At 44.5% G+C, this 20,235-nt stretch overlaps 1 protein-coding gene across 1 annotated transcript; it reads right to left on the bottom strand.

Moving 5' to 3' along the window:
* Positions 1-5: 5 nt before the first annotated feature.
* Positions 6-18,392, bottom strand: LOC132323057 (mitochondrial import receptor subunit TOM40 homolog; the record flags this gene model as incomplete). Its single annotated transcript, XM_059837838.1, has 6 exons — positions 6-122; positions 3,597-3,673; positions 6,705-6,827; positions 9,182-9,287; positions 15,633-15,734; positions 18,294-18,392. Coding segments are annotated over 6 exons (624 nt in total), but the record flags the coding sequence as incomplete, so codon positions are not given.
* Positions 18,393-20,235: the final 1,843 nt, after the last annotated feature.

Raw genomic sequence — 20,235 nt, 5'->3', positions numbered from 1 at the left:
ATTTTGGGGTTTCTCTCACCTCGGAACAGGAGGTTCCCGCGGGGCAGCTCCAGCTGGTACCCGAAGGCGACGCTCGAGTCCTGCAGCCTCGTGCTGGCCTCAAACTCCACCCCCACCTGCAGCTGAGCACACCTGGGGGGTCCCACCTGCCCCCAGACCCCTCCCCAAATCCCCACCACCCAATTTTGGGGCTTTTCCCCCATTTTTGACCAATTCCCCCTCTTTTTTCTGCATTTTTTTACCAGTTGTGATTTTTTCCTCCATTTTTAGAGCCCCACCCACACCTAGACACACCTGGGGGTCCCACCTGCCTGCGGACCCCTCCCCAAATTCCCAACACCCCCCAATTTTGGGCCTTTTTCCCCAATTTTGGGTTCCCCAGGTGAGTTTTGACCCCCCCCCCCAGGTGTTTCAAGACCCCCCCCCCCCCCAGGTGTTTCAAGATCCCCCCAGGTGTTTCAAGACCTCCCCAGGTGAGTTTGGGGCTCCCCAGGTGTTTCAAGACCCCCCCAGGTGTTTCAAGAACCCCTTCCCAGGTGTTTCAAGACCCCCCCCAGGTGTCTCAAGACCCCCCCCAGACGTTTTAAGACCCCCCCCCCAAGTGTTTCAAGACCCCCCCCAGGTGTTTCAAGACCCCCCCCAGGTGTTTCAAGAACCCCCCCCAGGTGTTTCAAGAAGAACCCCCCCCCCCCCCAGGTGTTTCAAGACTCCCCCCAGGTGTGTTTGGGGCTCCCCAGGTGTTTCAAGACCCCCCCCCCCAGGTGTCTCAAGACCCCCCCCCAGGTGTTTCAAGAACCCCCCAAGTGTGTTTGGGGCTCCCCAAGTGTTTCAAGACTCCCCGCCCACAGGTGTCTCAAGATCCCCCCAGGTGCTTCAAGACCCCCCCCAGATGTTTCAAGACCTCCCCAGGTGAGTTCGGGGCTCACCAGGTGTTTCAAGACCCCCCCCCAGGTGTTTCAAGACCCCCCCCAGGTGTGTTTGGGGCTCACCAGGTGTTTCAAGACCCCCCCCCGCCAAGTGTTTCAAGACCCCCCCCCAGGTGTGTTTTGACCCCCCCAGGTGTTTCAAGACCTCCCCCCCCAGGTGTGTTTGGGGCTCCCCAGGTGTTTCAAGACCCCCCCTCCCAGGTGTCTCAAGATTCCCCCCAGGTGCTTCAAGACCCCCCCCAGGAGTTTCAAGACCTCCCCAGGTGAGTTTGGGGCTCCCCAGGTGTCTCAAGACCCTGCCCACCCCCCCCAGGTGTTTCAAGACCCCCCCCCCCCAGGTGTTTCAACAACTCCCCAGGTGAGTTTGGGGCTCCTCAGGTGTTTCAAGAACACCCCCCCCCCCAAGGTGTTTCAAGACTCCCCCAGGTGTTTCAAGACCCCCCCCCCCCCCAATCAGGTGTGTTTGGGGCTCCCCAGGTGTTTCAAGACCCACCCCCCCCCCAGGTGTTTCAAAGCCCCCCCGAGGTGTTTCAAGACCCCCCCCCCACCAAGTGTTTCGAGAACCCCCCCCTGAAAGTGTTTCAAGACCCCCCCCAGACGTTTTAAGACCCCCCCCAGGTGTTTCAAGGCCTCCCCAGGTGAGTTTGGGGCTCCCCAGGTGTTTCAAGACCCCCCCCAGGTGTTTCAAGACCCCCCAGGTGTCTCAAGACCCCCCACAGTGTTTCAAGACCCCCCCAGGTGTCTCAAGACCCCCCCCAGGTGTTTCAAGAACCGCCCCCCCCCCCCCCCGCAAGTGTTTCAAGACCCCCCTCAAGTGTTTCAAAGCCCCCCAGGTGTTTCAAGAACCCCCCCCAGGTGTGTTTTGAGGCTCCCCAGGTGTTTCAAGACCCCCCCCTCAGGTGTTTCAAGACCCCCCCCCCCCAGGTGTTTCAAAGCCCCCCAGGTGTTTCAAGACCCCCCCCCCAAGTGTTTCAAGACTCCCCCCAGGTGTTCCAAAACCCCCCAGGTGTCTCAAGAACCCCCCCAGGTGTGTTTGGGGCTCCCCAGGTGTTTCAAGACCCCGCCCACCCCCCCCAGGGTGTTTCTAAGCCCCCCTCCCAGGTGTGTTTAACTCCTCCCAGGTGAGTTTTGGGTTCCCCAGGTGCATTCTGGGGTTCCTCAGGTGTTCCCCAGGTGTGTTTTTGGGGCTCCCCAGGTGTGTTTTGGGGCTCCCCAGGTGTATTTTTGGGCTCCCCAGGTGTATTTTTGGGCTCCCCAGGTGTATTTTAGGGCTCCCCAGGTGTGTTTTGGGGGCTCCCCAGGTGTATTTTTTAGGCTCCCCAGGTGTATTTTTGGGGCTCCCCAGTTGTATTTTGGGCTCCCCAGGTGTGTTTTGGGCTCCCCAGGTGTTTTTGGGACTCCCCAGGTGTGTTTTTGGGACTCCCAGGTGTGTTTTTGGGGCTCCCCAGGTGTGTTTTGGGGCTCCCCAGGTGTGATTTCGGGCTCCCCAGGTGTATTTTGGGCTCCCCAGGTGTATTTTGGGCTCCCCAGGTGTGTTTTAGGCTCCCCAGGTGTATTTGGGGCTCCCCAGGTGTATTTTGGGCTCCCCAGGTGTATTTGAGGCTCCCCAGATGTATTTTGGGCTCCCCAGGTGTATTTTTAGGCTCCCCAGGTGTATTTGAGACTCCCCAGGTGTATTTTGGGCTCCCCAGGTGTATTTTGGGCTCCCCAGGTGTATTTTTAGGCTCCCCAGGTGTATTTTGGGCTCCCCAGGTGAGTTTTGGGCTCCCCAGGTGTATTTTTGGGCTCCCCAGGTGTATTTTTGGGCTCCCCAGGTGTATTTTTGGGCTCCCCAGGTGTATTTTTGGGCTCCCCAGGTGTATTTTTGGGGCTCCCCAGGTGTTTTCGGGGTGCCCAGGTGTGTTTTAGGGCTCCCCAGGTGTGTTTTTGGGGCTCCCCAGGTGGATTTCGGGGTGCCCAGGTGTATTTTGGGCTCCCCAGGTGTATTTTGGGCTCCCCAGGTGTATTTTTAGGCTCCCCAGGTGTTTTTGGGCTCCCCAGGTGAGTTTTTGGGCTCCCCAGGTGTATTTTGGGCTCCCCAGGTGTGTTTTAGGCTCCCCAGGTGTATTTTTAGGCTCCCCAGGTGTATTTTAGGCTCCCCAGGTGTATTTTAGGCTCCCCAGGTGAGTTTTGGGCTCCCCAGGTGTTTTTGGGCTCCCAGGTGTGTTTTAGGCTCCCCAGGTGTATTTTGGGCTCCCCAGGTGTATTTTGGGGCTCCCCAGGTGTATTTTGGGCTCCCCAGGTGTATTTTGGGCTCCCCAGGTGTATTTTGGGGCTCCCCAGGTGTATTTTGGGCTCCCCAGGTGTATTTTAGGCTCCCCAGGTGTATTTTGGGGCTCCCCAGGTGTGGTTTTTAGGCTCCCCAGGTGTATTTTGGGCTCCCCAGGTGTGGTTTTGGGTCTCCCCAGGTGAGTTTTGGGGCTCCCCAGGTGTATTTTTAGGCTCCCCAGGTGTATTTTAGGCTCCCCAGGTGTATTTTGGGCTCCCCAGGTGAGTTTTGGGGCTCCCCAGGTGTGTTTTTAGGCTCCCCAGGTGAGTTTTGGGGCTCCCCAGGTGGATTTCGGGGTGCCCAGGTGTGTTTTGGGCTCCCCAGGTGTGTTTCGGGGTGCCCAGGTGAGGTTTTGGGGTTACCTGCTCGCTGGCCCGGTGGTAGTAGGTCAGGTGAGCCCCGGCCTGGCCCAGCGTCACCGTCCCGATCCACGCCGGAGCTGGGGGCGGAGCTTGGGGTCACCTGCGCAGGTGAGGCCTCACCTGGGCGGGTCTGGGGGCTCACCTCAGGGGTTTGGGGTCACCTGGATGGGTCTGGGGTCACCTGGGCGGGTTTGGGGTCACCTGGATGGGTTTGGGGTCTCACCTGAGGGGTTTGGGGTCACCTGGGCGGGTCTGGGGGCTCACCTGAGGGGTTTGGGGTCACCTGGATGGGTTTGGGGCCTCACCTGAGGGGTTTGGGGTCACCTGGGCAGGTTTGGGGTCTCACCTGAGGGGTTTGGGGGCTCACCTGGATGGGTTTGGGGGCTCACCTGGGCGGGTTTGGGGTCACCTGGGAGGGTCTGGGGTCTCACCTGAGGGGTTTGGGGTCACCTGGATGGGTCTGGGGTCTCACCTGAGGGGTTTGGGGTCACCTGGGCGGGTTTGGGGTCTCACCTGAGCAGGTGAGGCCTCACCTGGGCGGGTCTGGGGGCTCACCTGAGGGGTTTGGGGTCACCTGGGCAGGTTTGGGGTCACCTGGGCGGGTCTGGGGTCTCACCTGGATGGGTTTGGGGTCACCTGGATGGGTTTGGGGTCTCACCTGAGGGGTTTGGGGTCACCTGGGCGGGTCTGGGGGCTCACCTGGGGGGTTTGGGGTCACCTGGGCGGGTCTGGGGGCTCACCTGAGGGGTTTGGGGTCACCTGGATGGGTTTGGGGCCTCACCTGAGGGGTTTGGGGTCACCTGGGCGGGTTTGGGGTCTCACCTGAGCAGGTGAGGCCTCACCTGGGCGGGTCTGGGGGCTCACCTGAGGGGTTTGGGGTCACCTGGGCAGGTTTGGGGTCACCTGGGCGGGTCTGGGGTCTCACCTGAGGGGTTTGGGGTCACCTGGGCGGGTCTGGGGTCTCACCTGAGGGGTTTGGGGTCACCTGAGGGGTTTGGGGTCACCTGGGCGGGTTTGGGGTCTCACCTCAGGGGTTTGGGGTCACCTGGGGTCTCACCTGAGGGGTTTGGGGTCACCTCGGCGGGTTTGGGGTCTCACCTGAGGGGTTTGGGGTCACCTGAGGGGTTTGGGGTCACCTGAGGGGTTTGGGGTCACCTGGATGGGTTTGGGGTCTCACCTGAGGGGTTTGGGGTCACCTGGGCAGGTTTGGGGTCACCTGGATGGGTCTGGGGGCTCACCTGAGGGGTTTGGGGTCTCACCTGAGGGGTTTGGGGTCACCTGAGGGGTTTGGGGTCACCTGGATGGGTTTGGGGTCACCTGGATGGGTCTGGGGTCTCACCTGAGGGGTTTGGGGTCACCTGGATGGGTCTGGGGTCACCTGGGCGGGTCTGGGGGCTCACCTGAGGGGTTTGGGGTCACCTGGGTGGGTTTGGGGTCACCTGGGCGGATTTTGGGGTCTCACCTGAGGGGTTTGGGGTCACCTGGGCGGGTTTGGGGTCACCTGGGCGGGTCTGGGGTCTCACCTGAAGGGTTTGGGGTCTCACCTGAGGGGTTTGGGGTCACCTGGGTGGGTTTGGGGTCACCTGAGGGGTTTGGGGTCTCACCTGAGGGGTTTGGGGTCTCACCTGAGGGGTTTGGGGTCACCTGGATGGGTTTGGGGGCTCACCTGAGGGGTTTGGGGTCACCTGGATGGGTCTGGGGTCACCTGGGCGGGTTTGGGGTCACCTGGATGGGTTTGGGGTCTCACCTGAGGGGTTTGGGGTCACCTGGGCGGGTCTGGGGGCTCACCTGAGGGGTTTGGGGTCACCTGGGCGGGTTTGGGGCCTCACCTGAGGGGTTTGGGGTCTCACCTGAGGGGTTTTGGGGTCTCACCTGAAGGATTTTGGGGGGTCTCACCTGAGGGGTTTTGGGGTCTCACCTGAAGGATTTTGGGGGGTCTCACCTGAAGGATTTTGGGGTCTCACCTGAAGGATTTTGGGGGGTCTCACCTGAGGGATTTTGGGGTCTCACCTGAGGGATTTTGGGGTCTCACCTGAGGGATTTTGGGGGGTCTCACCTGAAGGATTTTGGGGTCTCACCTGAAGGATTTTGGGGGGTCTCACCTGAAGGATTTTGGGGTCTCACCTGAGGGATTTTGGGGTCTCACCTGAAGGATTTTGGGGTCTCACCTGAGGGATTTTGGGGTCTCACCTGAAGGATTTTGGGGGGTCTCACCTGAGGGATTTTGGGGTCTCACCTGAAGGATTTTGGGGTCTCACCTGAGGGGTTTTGGGGTCTCACCTGAAGGATTTTGGGGGGTCTCACCTGAGGGATTTTGGGGTCTCACCTGAGGGATTTTGGGGGGTCTCACCTGAGGGATTTTGGGGTCTCACCTGAGGGATTTTGGGGTCTCACCTGAAGGATTTTGGGGGGTCTCACCTGAGGGATTTTGGGGTCTCACCTGAGGGATTTTGGGGGGTCTCACCTGAGGGATTTTGGGGGGTCTCACCTGAAGGATTTTGGGGTCTCACCTGAGGGGTTTTGGGGTCTCACCTGAAGGATTTTGGGGGGTCTCATCTGAGGGATTTTGGGGGGTCTCACCTGAGGGATTTTGGGGTCTCACCTGAAGGATTTTGGGGGGTCTCACCTGAGGGATTTTGGGGTCTCACCTGAAGGATTTGGGGGTCTCACCTGAGGGATTTTGGGGGGTCTCACCTGAGGGATTTTGGGATCTCACCTGAGAGATTTTGGGGGGTCTCACCTGAGGGATTTTGGGGTCTCACCTGAGGGATTTTGGGGTCTCACCTGAGGGATTTTGGGGGGTCTCACCTGAAGGATTTTGGGGGGTCTCACCTGAGGGGTTTTGGGGGTCTCACCTGAGGGATTTTGGGGTCTCACCTGAGGGATTTTGGGGTCTCACCTGAAGGATTTTGGGGGGTCTCACCTGAAGGATTTTGGGGTCTCACCTGAAGGATTTTGGGGGGTCTCACCTGAGGGATTTTGGGGGTCTCACCTGAGAGATTTTCGGGGGTCTCACCTGAAGGATTTTGGGGTCTCACCTGAAGGATTTTGGGGTCTCACCTGAGGGATTTTGGGGGTGGTCTCACCTGGCCAGGTGAGCTGTCTCACCTGAGTAGCGGCCGGCCAATGAGAGCACGGCTCCCTCCTCGCCGGGCCGGCGGTGATAGACAAGCTCCGCCCCCAGGGCCAGGTGAGGCGTCACGCTCTGCAGGTAATGCGCCACCAGGATCCCTGGAAGGTTCCGGAAACGGCCCCGATGACCGGAAATTCCGGGGAATTTGGGGGGAAATCGGGAAAATTTGGGGGAATTTGGGGGAAATTTGGGGGAATTTGGGGGAAAATCGAGAAAATTTGGGGGAATTTGGGAGATTTGAGAAAAATTTGGGGGAAAATCAAGAAAATTTGGGGAAATTTGGGGGAAATTTGGGGAATTTGGGGCAAAATTGGGGAAAAATTGAGAAAATTTGGGGTAAAATCGGGGAAAAATGGAGAAAATTTGCTGGAAATTCAGGAGATTTTGGGAAAATTTGGGGGAAATTTGGGAAAATTTGGGGGAAATTTGGGGGAAAATTGAGAAAATTTGGGGGAAATTTGGGGAAAATGGAGAAAATTTGGGGGAAAATTGGGGAAAAATCGAGAAAATTTGGGGAATTTGGGGGAAAATTGAGAAAATTTGGGGGAAATTTGGGGGAAAATCGAGAAAATTTGGGGGAAAATCGAGAAAATTTGGGGGAAATTTGGGGAAAATTTGGGGGAAAATTGAGAAAATTTGGGGAATTTGGGGCAAATTTGGGAGATTTGAGAAAAATTTGGGGCAAAATTGGGAAAAATCGAGAAAATTTGGGGATTTTGGGGGAAAATTGGGGAAAAATTGGGAAAATTTGGGGGAAATTGAGGAGATTTTGGGAAAATTTGGGGGAGAATTGGGGGAAAATCGAGAAAATTTGGGGGAAATTTGGGAGATTTGGGGGAAAATTGGGGAAAATTTGGGGAATTTGGGGGAAAATTTGGGAAATTTTGGTGGAAAATTGAGAAAATTTGGTGGAAATTTGGGGAAAAATCGAGAAAATTTGGGGAAATTTGGGGGAAATTGAGAAAATTTGGGGAATTTGGGGCAAATTTGGGAGATTTGAGAAAAATTTGGGGAAAATTGGGGAAAAATCAAGGAAATTTGGGAAAATTTGGGGGAAAATTGGGGGAAAATCGAGAAAATTTGGGAAAATTTGGGGAAAATTGGGGAAAAATTGGGGGAAAATGGAGAAAATTGGGGGAATTTGCGGGAAAATTTGGGAAAAATTGAGAAAATTTGGGGGAAATTTGGGAAAAATTGGGGAAAAACGGAGAAAATTTGGGAAATATTTGGGGAAATTTGGGGGAAATTTGGGGAATTTGGGGCAAATTTGGGAGATTTGAGAAAAATTTGGGGCACAATTGGGGAAAAATTGAGAAAATTTGGGGAATTTGGGGGAAAATCGGGGGAAAATCGAGAAAATTTGGGGGAAATTTGGGAGATTTGGGGGAAAATTGGGGAAAATTTGGGGAAAAATTGGGGAAAAATGGGGAAAATTTGGGGGAAATTCAGGAGATTTTGGGAAAATTTGGGGGAAATTTGGGAAAATTTGGGGGGAAATTGGGGAAAAATTGGGGGAAAATTGGGTAAAATTGGGGAAAATTTGGGGCAAAATTGGGAAAATTTGGGGGAAATTCAGGAGATTTTGGAAAAATTTGGGGGAGAATTGGGGGAAAATCGAGAAAATTTGGGGGAAATTTGGGAGATTTGAGGACAATTTGGGGAAATTTGGGGAAAATTTGGGAGATTTGGGGGAAAATCGAGAAAATTTGGGGGAAATTTTGGATTTTTGGGGGGAGTTTGGGCAATTTTGGGGCCATTTTTGGGGACTTTTGGGGCCGTTTTTGGGTGGAATTTTTTTGATTTTTGGGGCCGTTTTTGGGAGGTTTTGGGGCCATTTTTGGCTGGATTTTTGGGTGGATTTTTTTGAATTTTTGGGGGTTTTGGGGCCATTTTTGGGTGGATTTTTCTGAATTTTTGGTGCCATTTTTGGGTGGATTTTTGGAGCCATTTTTGGGTGGATTTTGTTGAATTTTTGGGGGGTTTTGGGGCCATTTTTGGGTGGATTTTTTTTAATTTTTGGGGCCATTTTGGGGGCTTTTGGGGCCATTTTTGGGTGGCTTTTTGGGGCTGATATTGGGTGGATTTTTTTTTGATTTTTGGGGCCATTTTTGGGTGGTTTTTTTTGAATTTTTGGTGCCATTCTTGGGTGGATTTTTTTGAATTTTTAGGGGTTTTGGGGCCATTTTTGGGTGGTTTTTTTTGATTTTTGGGGCGTTTTGGGGCCATTTCTGGGTGGATTATTTTGAATTTTTGGGGGTTTTGGGGCCATTTTGGGGTGGATTTTTGGGGCCATTCTTGGGTGAATTTTTTTGAATTTTTGGGGCAGTTTTGGGTGGTTTTTTGGCCATTTTTGGGTGGATTTTTGGGGCCGGTTTTGGGTGAATTTTTTTGAATTTTTGGGGCAGTTTTGGGGTGTTTTTTGGCCATGTTCGGGGGGATTTTGGGGTCTCACCTGAGCCCATGAGGATGTCGGGGTTGCCCAGGGTCAGCGCGGCCGTGAAGTCGCCGCCCCGATATTCCCCGTCCACCTGCCAGTTCACGAACTTGGACTGCTGGGTCTGGGGGAAAATCCGGGGATTTTGGGCAAAAAAATCCCAGCTCGGGGGAAAAATCCCATTTTGGGGGAAAAAAATCCCATTTTGGGGGAAAAAATCCCATTTTGGGGGAAAAAATCCCATTTTGGGGGAAAAAAATCCCATTTTGGGGGAAAAAAATCCCATTTTGGGGGAAAAAATCCCCATTTTGGGGGAAAAAAATCCCATTTTGGGGGAAAAAAATCCCATTTTGGGGGAAAAAATCCCATTTTGGGGGAAAAAATCCCATTTTGGGGGAAAAAAATCCCATTTTGGGGGAAAAAAATCCCATTTTGGGGGAAAAAATCCCATTTTGGGGGAAAAAAATCCCATTTTGGGGGAAAAAAAATCCCATTTTGGGGGAAAAAATCCCATTTTGGGGAAAAAAATCCCATTTTGGGGGAAAAAAATCCCATTTTGGGGGAAAAAAATCCCATTTTGGGGGAAAAAATCCCATTTTGGGGGAAAAAAATCCCATTTTGGGGGAAAAAAATCCCATTTTGGGGGGAAAAAATCCCATTATGGGGGAAAAAATCCCATTTTGGGGGAAAAAAATCCCATTTTGGGGGAAAAAAATCCCATTTTGGGGGGAAAAAATCCCATTTTGGGGGAAAAAAAATCCCATTTTGGGGGAAAAAATCCCATTTTGGGGGAAAAAATCCCATTTTGGGGGAAAAAATCCCATTTTGGGGAAAAAAAATCCCATTTTGGGGGAAAAAAATCCCATTTTGGGGGAAAAAATCCCATTTTGGGGGGAAAAAATCCCATTTTGGGGGGAAAAAAATCCCATTTTGGGGGAAAAAAATCCCATTTTGGGGGAAAAAATCCCATTTTGGGGGAAAAAAATCCCATTTTGGGGGAAAAAAATCCCATTTTGGGGGAAAAAATCCCATTTTGGGGGAAAAAAATCCCATTTTGGGGGAAAAAATCCCATTTTGGGGGAAAAAATCCCATTTTGGGGGAAAAAATCCCATTTTGGGGGAAAAAAATCCCATTTTGGGGGAAAAAAATCCCATTTTGGGGGAAAAAATCCCATTTTGGGGGAAAAAAATCCCATTTTGGGGGAAAAAATCCCATTTTGGGGGAAAAAAATCCCATTTTGGGGGAAAAAAATCCCATTGTGGGGGAAAAAAATCCCATTTTGGGGGAAAAAAATCCCATTTTGGGGGAAAAAAATCCCATTTTGGGGGAAAAAAATCCCATTTTGGGGGAAAAAATCCCATTTTGGGGCAAAAAAATCCCATTTTGGGGGAAAAAATCCCATTTTGGGGGAAAAAAAATCCCATTTTGGGGGAAAAAATCCCATTTTGGGGGAAAAAATCCCATTTTGGGGGAAAAAATCCCATTTTGGGGGAAAAAATCCCCAGTTTGGGGGAAAAAATCCCATTTTGGGGGAAAAAATCCCATTTTGGGGGAAAAAAATCCCATTTTGGGTGAAAAAATCCCATTTTGGGGGAAAAAATCCCCATTTTGGGGGAAAAAATCCCCATTTTGGGGGAAAAAATCCCATTTTGGGGGGAAAAAATCCCATTTTGGGGGAAAAAAATCCCATTTTGGGGGAAAAAATCCCCAAAATCACTGAAAAAAATCCCAAAAATAGCACAAAAAAACTCCTGAAATCGCCCAAAAATGTTGAGAATTCCCCCAAAAATTCTTGAAGTTCCCTAAAAAGCTCAAAAATTCCCAAGAACCTCCCAAGGAGTTTTAAAACCCCCGAAAAATCCCCCCAAAATCTCCGAAATCACCCAAAAAATCCCCCCAAAAATTCCTAAAAATCCCAAAAATTCTCCCCAAAATCCCTAAAATTCCCAGAAAACCTCAAAAATTCTTAAAAATCCCAAAAATTCCCCCAAAAATCCCTTAAATTCCCAAAAATTCCCCCAAAAATCCTTAAAAATCCCCCAAAAATCTCCAAAATCCCAAAAATTCCCCCCAAAAATCCCAAAAATTCCCCAAAAAAATCCCCAAATCTCCCAAAAAATCCTAAAAATCCCCAAAATTCCCCAAAAAATCCAAAAAACCCCAAAATTCCCCAAAAAATCCCTAAAAATCAAAAAAAATTCCCTCAAAAAATCCCTAAAATTCCTAAAAAAATCCCTCAAAAAATCCAAAAAATTCTCTAAAAAACCTCAAAAAATCCCAAAAATTCCTCAAAAAATCCCAAAAATTCTCCAAAAAACCCCCCAAAAATCCCAAAAAATTCCCCAAAATCCCCGAATTTCCCCAAATTCTGGGAATTGTGTACCTGGAAGGCGACCTTGGAGCGGAGCCTGGAGCTCACTGCCCAAAAGTCTCAGAATCTCCCCAAAATTCAAAAAAAATCTCCCAAAAATCCCCGAAATCCCCCAAAAAATCCCAAAAATTCCCTCAAAAATCCCTAAAATCCCCAAAAATCCCCAAAAATCCCAAAAATCCCTCCAAAAATTCCTAAAAATCCCAAAAATTCCCACAAAAATTCCACAAATTCCAAAAAATCCCCAAAAATCCCTAAAAATCCCCAAAATTCCCCCCAAAATCCCTAAAATTCCCCCAAAAATCCCTAAAAATCCCAAAAATTAGAAAAAAACCCGCAAAAATTCTTAAAAATCCAAAAAAATTCCCAAAAAAATCCAAAAAACCCCAAAATTCCCCAAAAAATCCCTAAAAATAAAAAAAATTCCCCCCAAAAAATCCCCCAAAATCCCAAAAATTCCCCAAAAAATTCCCAAAAATTCCCAAAAAATCCCAAAAATCCCTAAAATTCCCAAAAATCCCCCCAAAAATCCCTAAAATTCCCCCAAAGATGCCTCAAATTCCCAAAAATTCCCTCAAAAAATCCCAAAATTCAAAAAAATCCCCCAAAAATCCCCTAAATTCCCAAAAATCCCCCAAAAAATCCCAAAATTTTACCCAAAAAATTCCTAAAAATCCCCCAAAAATCCCTAAAATTCCCAAAAATCCCCAAAATTCAAAAAAAAAACCCCAAAAAATCCAAAAAATTCCCAAAAAATCTTCAAAAAATCCCAAAAACACCTCAAAAAATCCCAAAAAAAACTCAAAAAATCCCAAAAATTCTCCCAAAAAGCCCCGAAATTCCCCAAAAATCCCCAAATTTCCCCAAATTCTGGGAATTACGTACCTGGAAGGCGACCTTGGAGCGGAGCCTGGAGCTCACTGCCCAAAAGTCTCAGAATCTCCCCCAAAATTCCAAAAAAATCTCCCAAAAATCCAAAAAAATTCCCAAAAAATCCCAAAAATTCCCAAGATTCCCCCAAATATTTTAAAGCCCCCGAAAAATCCCCCAAAAATCCCAGAAATCACCCAAAAAAATCCCAAAAATTCCCAAAAAATCCCCAAAATTCCCTCAAAAATCCAAAAAAACCCAAATATTCCCCCAAAAATCCCAAAAATTCCCTCAAAAATCCCAAAAATTCCCCCCAAAATCCCAAAACTTCCCCAAAAATCCCAAAAATTCCCCCAAAGATCCCCAAAATTCAAAAAAATCCCCCAAAAATCCCTAAAATTCCCCAAAATCCCCCAAAAAGTCCCAAAAATTCCCCCAAAAATCCCTAAAATCCCAAAAAAATTCCCCAAAAAATCCCAAAAATCCCCCCAAAAATCCCAAAAATCCAAAACTACCCCCAAAAAATCCAAAAAATTCTCTAAAAAAACCTCAAAAAATCCCAAAAATTCCTCAAAAAATCCCAAAAATTCTCTAAAAAACCCCCCAAAAATCCCCAAAATCCCCCGAAATTCCCCAAAATCCCCGAATTTCCCCAAATTCTGGGAATTGCGTACCTGGAAGGCGACCTTGGAGCAGAGCCTGGAGCTCACTGCCCAAAAGTCTCAGAATCTCCCCAAAATTCCAAAAAAATCTCCCAAAAATCCTCAAAAATTCCCGAGATTCCCCAAATACTTTAAAAGCCCCCGATAAATCCCCCAAAAATCCCAGAAATCACCCAAAAAAATCCCAAAAATTCCCAAAAAATCCCCCAAATTCCCCAAAAATCCAAAAAAATCCCAAAAATTCCCCCAAAAATCCCAAAAATTCCCTCAAAAATCCGCCAAATTCCCTAAGATTCCCAAAAATTCCCCGAAAAATCCAAAAAATCCCCAAAATTCCCCAAAAAATCCTTAAAAATCCAAAAAATCTCCCAAAAAATCCCAAAATTTTCCCCAAAAATCCTAAAAATTCCCCCAAAGATCCCTAAAATTCCCAAAAATTCCCACAAAAATCTATAAAAATCCCAAAAATTCCCCAAAAAATCCCCAAAAATTCCCAAAAATCCCCAAAAATCCTAAAAGTCCCCAAAATTCCCCCCAAAATCCCTAAAATTCCCAAAAAAATCCCTAAAAATCCCAAAAATTCCCAAAAAAACCTCAAAAATTCTTAAAAATCCAAAAAATTCCCCAAAAAATTCCTATAAATCCCCAAAATTCCCCCAAAATTCCCCCAAAAATTCAAAAAATTCCCCCAAAAATCCCCCAATAATCCCAAAAATTCCTCAAAAAATCCCCAAAAATTCCCCAAAATCCTAAAAATCCCCAAAATTCCCCCAAAAATCCCTAAAATTACCAAAAATTCCCAAAAATTCCCCAAAAAATCCCCAAAAAATCCCTAAAAATTCCAAAAATTCCCCCAAAAATCCCTAAAATTCCCCCAAAAATCCCTAAAGTTCCCGAAAATCCCCCCAAAAATCAAAAAAAAATCCCAAAATTTTACCCAAAAAATTCCTAAAAATCCCAAAAATTCCCCAAAATTTAAAAAAATCCAAAAAATTAAAAAAAAAAAAAACAAAAATCCAAAAAAATTCCCTAAAAAAACCTCAAAAAATCCCAAAAATTGTCCAAAAAATCCCAAAAATTCTCCAAAAAACCCCCCAAAAATCCCCAAAATTCCCCAAAATCCCCGAATTTCCCCAAATTCTGGGAATGGCCTACCTGGAAGGCGACCTTGGAGCGGAGCCTGGAGTTCACTGCCCAAAAGTCTCAGATTCTCCCCAAAATTCCAAAAAAATCCCCCCAAAATCCTCAAAAATTCCCAAGATTCCCCAAACATTTTTAAAGCCCCTAAAAATCCCCAAAAATCCCCGAAATCACCCAAAAACTCCCTAAAATTCCCCGAAAAATCCCTAAAATTCCCAAAAATTCACCGAAAATCCCCAAAATTCCCCCAAAAATTCCCTCAAAAATCCAAAAAATCCCTAAAAATCCCCTAAAAATCCCTAAAATTCCCCAAAAATTCCCCAAAAATCCCAAAAATTCCCCCAAAGATGCCTCAAATTCCCAAAAATTCCCTCAAAAATCCCCAAAATTCAAAAAAATCCCCCAAAAATCCCTAAAATTCCCAAAAATCCCCAAAAAATCCCAAAATTCCCACAAAAATCCCTAAAATTCCCCCAAAGATGCCTCAAATTCCCAAAAATTCCCTCAAAAATCCCCAAAATTCAAAAAAATCCCCCCAAAATCCCCAAAATTCCCAAAAATCCCCAAAAAATCCCAAAAATTCCCCCAAAAATCCCTAAAATTCCCAAAAATCCCCCCAAAAATCCCAAAATTTTCCCCCAAAAATTCCTAAAAATCCAAAAAATTCACCCAAAAATCCCAAAAATTCAAAAAAATCCCCCAAAAAATCTAAAAAATTCAAAAAAAATCTTCAAAAAATCCCAAAAATTCTCCAAAAAATCCCAAAAATTGCCCAAAAATTCTCCCAAAAAGCCCCGAAATTCCCCAAAATCCCCGAATTTCCCCAAATTCTGGGAATGGCCTACCTGGAAGGCGACCTTGGAGCGGATCCTGGAGCTCACTGCACAAAAGTCTCAGATTCTCCCCAAAATTCCAAAAAAATCCCCCCAAATTCCCCAAAATCCCCCGAAAAATCCCAAAAAATTCCCTCAAAAATCCCTAAAATTCCCACAAAAATCTATAAAAATCCCAAAAATTCCCCAAAAAATCCCCAAAAATTCCCAAAAAATCCTAAAAATCCCCAGAATTCCCCCAAAAATCCCTAAAATTACCAAAAAAATCCCAAAATTCCCCAAAAATCAAAAAAACTTCTCCCAAAAATCCCTAAAATTCAAAAAAATCCCCCCAAAAGTCCAAAAAAAATCCCAAAATTTTACCCAAAAAATTCCTAAAAATCCCTAAAAATTCCCCAAAATTCCCAAAAATCCCCAAAATTCAAAAAAAAACCACCAAAAAATCCCAAAAATTCTCTAAAAAAACCTCAAAAAATCCCAAAAATTCTCCAAAAAATCCCAAAAAAACCTCAAAAAATCCCAAAAATTCCCCCAAAAATCCCCAAAATTCCCCAAAATCCCCGAATTTCCCCAAATTCTGGGAATGGCCTACCTGGAAGGCGACCTTGGAGCGGAGCCTGGAGCTCAGCTGGTGCACCACCTGCGCGTTCAGGCTGCCGCTGTTGTCCATGTCCCCCACCAGCACCGGGAACGCCTGCCAAGGAACCCCAAAAATCCCCAAATTTTGGGGCAATTTCGGGGCTTTTGGGAGCTCTCCCCAATTTTTCCCAATTTTCCCCCCAAAAATCCCAATTTCCCCCCAATTTTTTCCCATTTTCCCCAATTTCCCCCCAGTTTTCCCCAATTTTCCCCCAATTTTTTCCCATTTTTCCCCAATTTTCCCCCAAATTTTTCCCAATTTTCCCCAAGTTTTCCTGCCAAAAAATCTCAATTTTCCCCCAAAAAATCCCAATTTTCCCCAAATTTTCCCCCCAAAAATTCCAAATTTTCCCCCCAAAATCCCAATTTTCCCCCCAAAAAATCCCAATTTTTCCCCAAAATTTCCCCATTTTCCCCTGAAATTTTCCCCAATTTTTCCCCCAAAAAATCCCAATTTTCCCCCCAAAAATCTTAATTTTTCCCCAAAAAATCCCAATTTTCCCCCAAATTTTTTCCAAAATTTCCCCCAATTTTCCCCCAAAAAATCCCAATTTTCCCCAAAAAAATCCAAATTTTCCCCCAAAAATCCCCATTTTCCCCCAATTTCCCCCCAAAAAATCCCAATTTTCCCCCCCAAAAAATCCCAAATTTTTCCCAATTTTCCCCCCAAAAATCCCAAATTTTCCCCAAATTTTCCCCCAAATTTTCCCCAATTTTGCCTCAAAAATTCCAATTTTTCCCCCAAAAATCCCAATTTTCCCCCCAATTTCCCCCCCCAAAATCCCAATTTTTCCCCAAATTTTGCCCAATTTTTGCCCATTTTTTCCCCAATTTTTCCCATTTTTTCCCAGATTTTTGCCCAATTTTTGGGGGAATTTCCCCCGTTTCTGACCTCGGTGGGGCTCAGGTGTTTGGTGCCCACAATCCCAAAATCCCCCCGAAAAATCAAAGAAAAATTCCCAAAATTTACCAAAAAAATCCCAATTTTCCCCCAAAGAATCCCAATTTTTCCCCAAAAAATCCCAGTTTTTCCCCCAAAAAATCCCAATTTTTCCCCAAAAAATCCCAATTTTCCCCCAAATTTTCCCCATTTTTTCCCAATTTTCCCCGAAATTTTCCCCAATTTTCCCAATTTTTCCCCCAAAAATCTCAATTTCCCAAAAAATCCCAATTTTCCCCCAAAAAATCTTAATTTTTCCCCAAAAAATCCCAATTTCCCCCCCCAAAAATCTCAATTTTTTCCCCAAATTTTCTCCAATTTTTCCCCAATTTTTCCCCCAAATTTTCCCCAATTTCCCCCAAAAATCCCAATTTTCCCCAAAAAAAAATCCCAATTTTCCCCCTTAAAAATCTCAATTTTCCCCAAAAAAAATCCCAATTTTCCCCCTTAAAAATCTCAATTTTCCCCAAAAAAATCCCAATTTTCCCCAAATTTTTTCCAAAATTTCCCCAAATTTTCCCCCCAAAAAATCCCAATTTTCCCCAAAAAATCTTAATTTTCCCCCTTAAAAATCCCAATTTTTCCCCCCAAAAGTCCCAATTTTCCCCCTTAAAAATCTCAATTTTCCCCCCAAAAAATCCCAATTTTCCCCCTTAAAAATCTCAATTTTCCCTCCAAAAAAATCCCAATTTTCCCCCTTAAAAATCTCAATTTTCCCCAAAAAAAAATCCCAATTTTCCCCCTTAAAAATCTCAATTTTCCCCCCAAAAAAATCCCAATTTTCCCCCTTAAAAATCTCAATTTTCCCCCTTAAAAATCTCAATTTTCCCCCTTAAAAATCTCAATTTTCCCCCTTAAAAATCTCAATTTTCCCCCCAAAAAATCCCAATTTTCCCCCCAAAAAATATCAATTTTCCCCCAAATTTTCTCCAATTTTTCCCCCTATTTTCCCCCCAAAAAATCCCAATTTTCCCCCCAAAAATCCCAATTTTCCCCCTTAAAAATCTCAATTTTCCCCCCAAAAAATCCCAATTTTTCCCCAATTTTTCCCCAATTTTTTCCCATTTTTTCCCCAACTTTTCCCCAATTTTTCCCCATTTTTTCCCGGATTTTTTGCCCAATTTTGGGTGAATTTGGCCCATTTCTGACCTCGGTGGGGCTCAGGTGTTTGGTGCCCACAATCCCAAAATCCCCCCGAAAAATCAAAGAAAAATTCCCAAAATTTACCAAAAAAAATCCCAATTTTCCCCCAAATTTTCCCCAAATTTTTCCCAATTTTCCCCAAGTTTTCCTGCCAAAAAATCTCAATTTTCCCCCCAAAATCCCAATTTTCCCAAAAAAAATTCCAATTTTTCTCCAAAATTTCCCCATTTTCCCCTGAAATTTTCCCCAATTTTTCCCCCAAAAAATCCCAATTTTCCCCCTTAAAAATCTCAATTTTCCCCCAAAAAAATCCCAATTTTCCCCCTTAAAAATCTCAATTTTCCCCCCTAAAAATCCCAATTTTCCCCCTTAAAATCTCAATTTTCCTCCCAAAAAATCCCAATTTTTTCCCATTTTTCCCCAATTTTTTCCCTAATTTTTGCCCAATTTTTTCCCATTTTTTTCCCCAAATTTTGCCCATTTTTTGCCGGATTTTTGCCCAATTTTGGGGGAATTTGGCCCATTTCTGACCTCGGTGGGGCTCAGGTGTTTGGTGCCCACGTAGGTGGCCCCAAAGTGATAATTGGACTCGCCCAGGGTGCTCAGGGCCACCGTGTGATTCACCTGGAGAGGGGAAAAAAAGGGTCAGGAAAATCCCAAAATTCCAAAAAATTTAAAATAAAATAAATTCCCCCAAAATTCCCGGAAAAAATAAAAAAAAAATGAAAGAAATCGGCCAAAAAATGACCAAAAAAGCCCCAAAAATTCAAAATAATTCCCCAAAAAATTCAAAGTAATTCCTCAAAAAATTCCCTGAAAAAATTTTTAAAAAATCCCAAATAATTTCCATAAAAATTCCTGGAAAAAATAAAAAAAAAAAGAAAGAAATCGGCCAAAAAATGAGCAAAAAAGCCTCAAAAATTCAAAATAATTCCCTCAAAAATTCAAAGTAATTCCTCAAAAAAATTCTCTGAAAAAATAAAAAAAATCCCCAAAAAATTCCACAAAAATTCCCTGAAAAAATTTTTAAAAATCAAAAAAAATTCCACAGAAGTTCCCTGAAAAAATTAAAAAAAAAATGAAAGAAATCGGCCAAAAATGACAAAAAAAGCCCCAAAAATTCAGAATAATTCCCCTAAAAATTCCCAAATAATTTTCACAAAAATTCCCTGAAAAAATTTTAAAAAAACCCAAAAAATTCCCCAAAAATTCCCTGAAAAAATAAAAAAAAAATGAAAGAAATCGGCCAAAAAATGAGCAAAAAAAGCCTCAAAAATTCAGAATAATTCCCAAAAAATTCAAAGTAATTGCCCAAAAAATTCCCTGAAAAAATTTTTAAAAAATCCCAAATAATTTCCATAAAAATTCCCGGAAAAAATAAAAAAAAATGAAAGAAATCGGCCAAAAAATGAGCAAAGAAGCCTCAAAAATTCAGGATAATTCCCAAAAATTTCAAAGTAATTCCCAAAAAAATTCTCTGAAAAGCGGAAAAAAAAATCCCCAAAAATTGCACAAAAATTCCCGGAAAAAATAAAAAAAAAAAATCAAAAAAAATCAGCCAAAAAAAGACCGAAAAAGCCCCAAAAATTCAAAATAATTCTCAAAAAATTTAAAGTAATTCCTCAAAAAAATTCTCTGAAAAAATAAAAAAAATCCAAAAAAATTCCACAAAAATTCCCTGAAAAAATAAAAAAAAAATCCAAAAAAATTCCACAAAAATTCCCTGAAAAAATAAAAAAAAAAATCCAAAAAAATTCCACAAAAATTCCCTGAAAAAATAAAAAAAAATCCAAAAAAATTGCACAAAAAATGACAAGAAAAAAAACCCCAAAAATTCAAAATAATTCCCCAAAAAATTCCCAAATAATTTGCACAAAAATTCCCTGAAAAAAATAAAAAATCCCAAATAATTTCCACAAAAATTCCCTGAAAAAATAAAAAAAAAAATGAAAGAAATCGGCCAAAAAATGAGCAAAAAAGCCCCAAAAATTCAAAATAATTCCCAAAAAAATTCAAAGTAATTCCTCAAAAAAATTCTCTGAAAAAATAAAGAAAAAATCCCAGAAAATTGCACAAATATTCCCTGAAAAAATTTTAAAAAATCCAAAAAAATCGGCCAAAAAATGACAAAAAAAGCCCCAAAAATTCATCCCCAAAAAATCCCAAAAAAATCAAAATAATTCCATTAAAATTCCACCAAAAATCCCCAAAAATCTTTGTAAAAATCCCAAAAAAATCCCCTAAAAATCCCCCAAAAAATAGAAAATAATTCCATTAAAATTCCACCAAAAATCCCCAAAAATTCCATAAAAATCCCCAAAAAATCCCAAAAAAATCAAAAAAATTCCATTAAAATCCAAAAAAAATTCCATAAAAATTCAACAGAAAATCCCCAAAAAATCAAAATAATTCCATTAAAATTCCACCAAAAATCCGAAAAAATTCCATTAAAATTCCACCAAAAATTCCATTA

The sequence above is a fragment of the Haemorhous mexicanus genome, unplaced genomic scaffold, assembly GCF_027477595.1.
Source record: "Haemorhous mexicanus isolate bHaeMex1 unplaced genomic scaffold, bHaeMex1.pri scaffold_273_ctg1, whole genome shotgun sequence".
NCBI lineage: Eukaryota > Metazoa > Chordata > Aves > Passeriformes > Fringillidae > Haemorhous > Haemorhous mexicanus.
This window is presented reverse-complemented; position numbering and strand designations above follow the sequence as displayed.